The sequence below is a fragment of the Lolium rigidum genome, chromosome 6 (assembly GCF_022539505.1).
Source record: "Lolium rigidum isolate FL_2022 chromosome 6, APGP_CSIRO_Lrig_0.1, whole genome shotgun sequence".
NCBI classification, from domain to species: domain Eukaryota; kingdom Viridiplantae; phylum Streptophyta; class Magnoliopsida; order Poales; family Poaceae; genus Lolium; species Lolium rigidum.
The window spans coordinates 247339945-247345196 of record NC_061513.1 but is presented as its reverse complement, the minus strand read 5'-3'; the positions used below and the strand labels follow the sequence as shown (position 1 = coordinate 247345196).

General features: G+C 44.8%; 1 protein-coding gene across 1 annotated transcript; it reads right to left on the bottom strand.

The window, feature by feature from the left end:
• Positions 1 to 1761: 1761 nt before the first annotated feature.
• Positions 1762 to 2506, bottom strand: LOC124665167 (nodulin-related protein 2-like). The gene has a single exon (XM_047202567.1). It carries the CDS (start codon positions 2411 to 2413, stop codon positions 1937 to 1939), a length of 477 nt encoding a protein of 158 aa, XP_047058523.1. The 5' UTR covers positions 2414 to 2506; the 3' UTR covers positions 1762 to 1936.
• Between the last annotated feature and the right edge of the window lie 2746 nt (positions 2507 to 5252).

Sequence of the window (5252 nt, the reverse complement as noted above, 5' to 3'; positions counted from 1 at the left end):
CCATGTTCTCCCTTATATGGACGGTGGGAATTAGGGTTACAAGCTAGGTGTCAAATGGTTTACAAGTGGCGAAGCCTAACTGAATTGCTATTAGGAAATCTAGATCTACATCGGTTTACATGAGAATCTCGCTGAATCTGCGGTCGTCGTACTTGGTTGACTTGTAATCCAAGATGTTGCGGCTAAGGCTCCCACCTAGGATCCAAACCTTGGTGATCGTGGCCCTAGCCCCTAGATGGGCCACCGTGCTCCTGTGGGGTCCAACCAAGACCTATATCTTTGTCACCATCGTTGGTTGTACTTGGCAATGAGGGTGTTTAGTCATTGTTACCTTGCTGAAGGCACTGCATGTAGTTGATCATGCCTACTCTACAAGGGGAAAACACATGATCTAGTCTCTATACTGCATCCGTTTATAAAGCGATGTATATGTGTTGTTCCCTTCGTGAAGGCATTAAATTCGAAAAACCAGTCTCATGATTAGTGGGTTGCCTAGAATGAAGGTTGAGGTCATCGCTGCCTGTATTTGTTCTTTTCGGCATGACACTTGGGTGTTATGGCTTTCTTATTTTTAATACATTGTTGTGTGCATCAATATCTTGACTTACTCTTGACGATATTGAGTTTTGATAAGGCCACGTTTTTTTCTTTTCGAAATGGGGATCAAAGCCCCAGCCTCTGCATCAATTGATGCACACAGCTGTTTTATTGCATAGTATCAAAGTTTAAAAGTATTACAGCTTATGGATCACATAATGTGAACATAAAGATTAACCAGAGAAAAAATAGAAACTTATATCGTCTATGCATCTTGTATCCTTTTAGAAAGCCGCCAGCCACCCTGGTTGTAAATATCCCGAGTAACCGGCTGCATCCAGAATCCATATGCGCCCGTTGCGGCACCGGTAGAAGATAGGACCACTCGTGGATCCAATGTGTAACCATACAGATAACCTGTAGATAATGAGCATTCGCACTCTTGTTAAAAACAATATCATTACGATAGTTCCAAATAGCCCACATCAAAGCACAAATACCCGTTTGGATCTGTTCTTTAGATGCTTTATCAACCTCATTCAACCAATTTCCAAACATATTTGTGACATTGGTTGGTGGGGAAACATTAAAAGTGAATTGAATAGTTCTCCAAATGAGCCTAGCGAAGGGACAATCAAAATATAAATGGTTGATAGATTCATTAGCCTCACAAAACACACATTTGTTATAACCATTCCAATTTCTTTTAGCGTGGTTATGTTTGGTAAGGCCACGTGTAATTAGTATTGTCTTGGTATAAATATAAGGCTCTTGATCAGATCATTTTATTGCAAAATCTATAAAGCATCGCGGCTTAAAAGTATCATCTTGCTTGGTAATCATGACTTGATGATATACTCTTGCTGGTGTCACTATTTTTATGCTTGTCTACGTGGACACTCTCGCGGCCATGGAGTATAGATGATGCTTTCAAAATACGCAAATAAAGTGGGACAGATTATATGCTGTGACTAGGCCGAATATTTGTTTAGTTTCCAGTTAATATTATTATATACTGGCTAGACCATTCGCTCCTGTCACACAAACAGTTTCAGGAAAAGATCAGGCAAGTGCAGGCAGCACAACAGAGCTCTTAAGAGCAAGAAATGTTTTCATGAGAATAATTAGTAGGGCATAAGAGGATCGTGTAGATCGCTGACCACAGGCAATCAGGCATGATACAGGAGTAATTGTACAACCGAAATCATGGAAGCAGGAAGCAGCTAGCACAACTGGATTATTCATTACACATGGATACTTCAAGCACCTTTACAGACCCAAATATCAGCACTCAACATAATTAACCACATCAGAACGGTAATTAAATACGTAAGGGATAAGGGAAACAGCACACAAACTTAGCAAGAGCTACGTGCATACATATGCAGTAAACCGACTTCTACTTCATGAATCCCTGGGCCATCTTCATGAACCCACCGCCGCCACTCTCCTCTCCACCACTCTTCTTCTCCATGAGCGATTCGGCCCCCTTCGTGACGTCGTCGAGACCGAATCCATCGGATGACTTGCCTTCCTCCGCGGCAGGCGCAGGCGCTGGCGCTGGCTCCTTGGGTGCCTCCTCCGCTGCCGGCTTCGGCGCGTCAGCGGCAGCAGGTACGTCAGTTTTCTCCTTCTCGGCGCCGCCGGAGCTGTACTGCTTCAGGTACACCTCGGCCTTCTCGAGGTACTGCCCGGCCGGCTTGTCCTCTAGCTTGGCGTACTTGGAAGTGGAGTCCAGGATCTCGGCAGAGGCGCCGGCGACCTTTTCCTTGTCGATGTTCTCGATGCTCTTCGTCTCGAACGCCGACATGGCTGCGTCCGTGACCACCTTGCCGCTGGACATCAGGCCCCCGGAAGACTTCTTGAATTCCTCCATTGGAGCTTAGTTGCTATTGCTAACGAAAATCTTTTGTGGTTTGGAACTAAGGTGAGCAGTGAGGTTAGTAGCACAGGGAGTGAAGATGATATGTTCTAGAGCTGCGATTTTATAGGCGGAGAAAGATGTGGATGGGATCGGCAACGAGAGGGAAAGCTACTTGTGTGGCTGAAATTGGAAAGAGAAGAAAATATCTTCATACGACAGACAGGTGTAGTGGAAGGTTTAAGTGAAAATGTTATTTCCTCCGATACAAAATAATTGTCAAAAAATGAATGTCTCTTGATATGTTTTAGTGTATAGGTACATCCATTTTGTATAATTATTTTAAATCGGAGCAAGTACTGCTAAACAGGATTCATGTAAAACAACAAACCTCAAAGCTAAATACTCTCACGGTCCCATGAAACTTGTCTTATATGAAAATGTAAAAAATGTACACTACAGGGAAAACGCTTGCGGTATGTTAATTTGACAGATCACTTTGTTCATTTGCTTGCACAGTTAGAAAATATCATATTTTTAAACAAAAGAACGCCCACGGGAAAGACAGCCTCCGCCTGTCCAAAACCCTAGCCGCCTCCACTTCAGTCTCCTCCATAGATCGGTTCCTCCTCCTCCGATCGGCTTCGCCGGCGTCCGGAGGAGTGGGGAACCCGATTTATGTGTGGAGTTTTCAATAAAAGTAATATTTTTAGTTGATTATGCTAGGATTTTGGTAGTCGTTTTTCTGTTGGTTTTTCCTCAATGGAGATGACATCGTCTGCAATAAGTGATTTTCGAGCTTTCGTTCGATGACGAGATCTCTTTTCCAACGTCAATGGTGGTGTTGAAAGATTACAATCCTCTAAGTATAGGCCTTCAGATCTTGCTTCGCCAGATCGATTTTGAATCTTTTGTCGTTGTTGCCGCGAGAAGGATTATCCTGACAGTTTTTGTCCCAGCTGCTACGTCCTCAACAATGGTGATTCGTACTCTCGGCTCTCCATCGACGTCGACAAAGCTAGTCGGTTGTTATTCTCTGACAGACTGGTGTTGGTACTCTTGCCGATGTTGAATGACTGCATAATGGTTGCGCGCGTGCACGAAGCCTTGGCATTGCAGCTCAAATTAAAATTATGGGAGAACATTCCTCGGTATTTATAGGTCTATGATTCGTTATCTATCTTTGGCTGCCTTTAGAAGAGTACAAGATTATGTTCTGCAAGAAGAAGAATTTGAAGACCTCAAAGATTTGTTAGTATCTTTTATATTTTATTTTGTAATCGTCAGAGTCAGCTTGTGTATCTCTACCATGTACTATTTATTACTATGAATATACGTGGTATTGATTGAAAAAAAAATCGTATTGTTGGCTACTAGTTCTAATTACGGCAACGTACATCCACTAACAATGTGATTCAGACTTCTTCAAAGTTCGTTCTAGGAACTATTATTAATAACTATTCAGGTGCATCTAACCGAAAGATCAACCCGCCTCTATGTTCTGAGCTACTCCGTACTCCGTATTTGTATTTTACAGTATTATTAAATGTCTTATCGAGAAAGCGAGAGGGCTACGCGCGCAATGTGTATCCGTCTCTTTTCTGATCGAGTGCTTAACTGCGAGAACCGCAGCCACAAAATAAATATCGTGGAAACAGATCTGAGCGAATTTTCTTTTCCAGATAAAGTATCTGAGACAGACAAGGAATTATAGCTAAAGCTCTCCTGATGATAATTGCAAGTGGCCAAGCTGGGACACTTGTCTATAAAGCGATTGTTACCTGCTGGGCAGGGAAGATCGACTGTCGGCTACCGACGCTAGCTAACGGTTGAAATAGGTGACACGTAGTGTGTGCACTACGCTCTTAGACCATCTCTACAAAGATACTGCATTTGGTTGAACCCCGGATAATAACAGCTAGTTTGACATGCTGGATTGAAAAATCGCCCGGCGCATAAAGCAAAAATGGCCAGCTCGCAAACTTTTTATTGCAACGAACTCGCATCCTGGCTCGAAACATCGCATATACACGGATTTGAGGCCTAGATATTCAGTTCGTTGCATCGCTTCGATAGTGTGGGCACGCACACATTTCTGTTTCTCCCCTCTGCCGCCCATGCGCCGCCACCACTGATCTGCACGCCCCGTCCCGGTTGTTTGTTTCCGCGGCTCTCATTCGACGCTATGGACTCCGGAGTCCCTCAACAGCCCACGAAAGGTGGCGTGCAACCCTAGTTGCACTAGCCATTCGTTACGTCAGGTCCCACCGTCACCATCATCATCAACATCCTTGTGGCAGCCGCCGCTGCACATAAGCGGAAGCAGCAGAGCCCGCACGTTGCGGCGACAAGGCCCGCCGCTGCTTCTGCCACACCGCCGACCAAGCCACCAGACCGGGTGTGCATGAAATTGATGGGAAGGGTCCCGCCAAAGATGAAGCGGAAGGCAAGCACAACCTGTGGCCCCTACCCCCTTGAGACTATCCCTCTCCATAGTTGACGCCCCCTCCTTGAAGCCGGCGGCTACGCCCGGTTCCTAATTTTTTCCTTCGATCTCGATCTTTGATTTTTGCAATTGCGATAGATTTTTAGTTTGTTCCGCCTGTGTTCCGTTCTCTTAGTTTGCACAAGGTGACGACATCATTTGTGAACATGCTGGAGTCGAACGAGGTCGATATCGATAGGATACGATGCTGAAGAGGCTGATCGTGGCGACGATGTCGAGGAGGGAGACGAGCTAGAAGAGGTGGACGAGGAGGCGTTCGAGGAGGTCGTTATTGTTGATGGCAAAGCAAGAGCATCCAAACAATCCGTGAATTGCACCGAGAAGAATGATATTGCTCTTTTGAACGCA

What these genes read in the sequence shown, in the direction of transcription:
- LOC124665167 (XM_047202567.1), bottom strand. Translation starts at nt 2,413, where the DNA reads ATGGAGGAATTCAAGAAGTCTTCCGGGGGCCTGATGTCCAGCGGCAAG.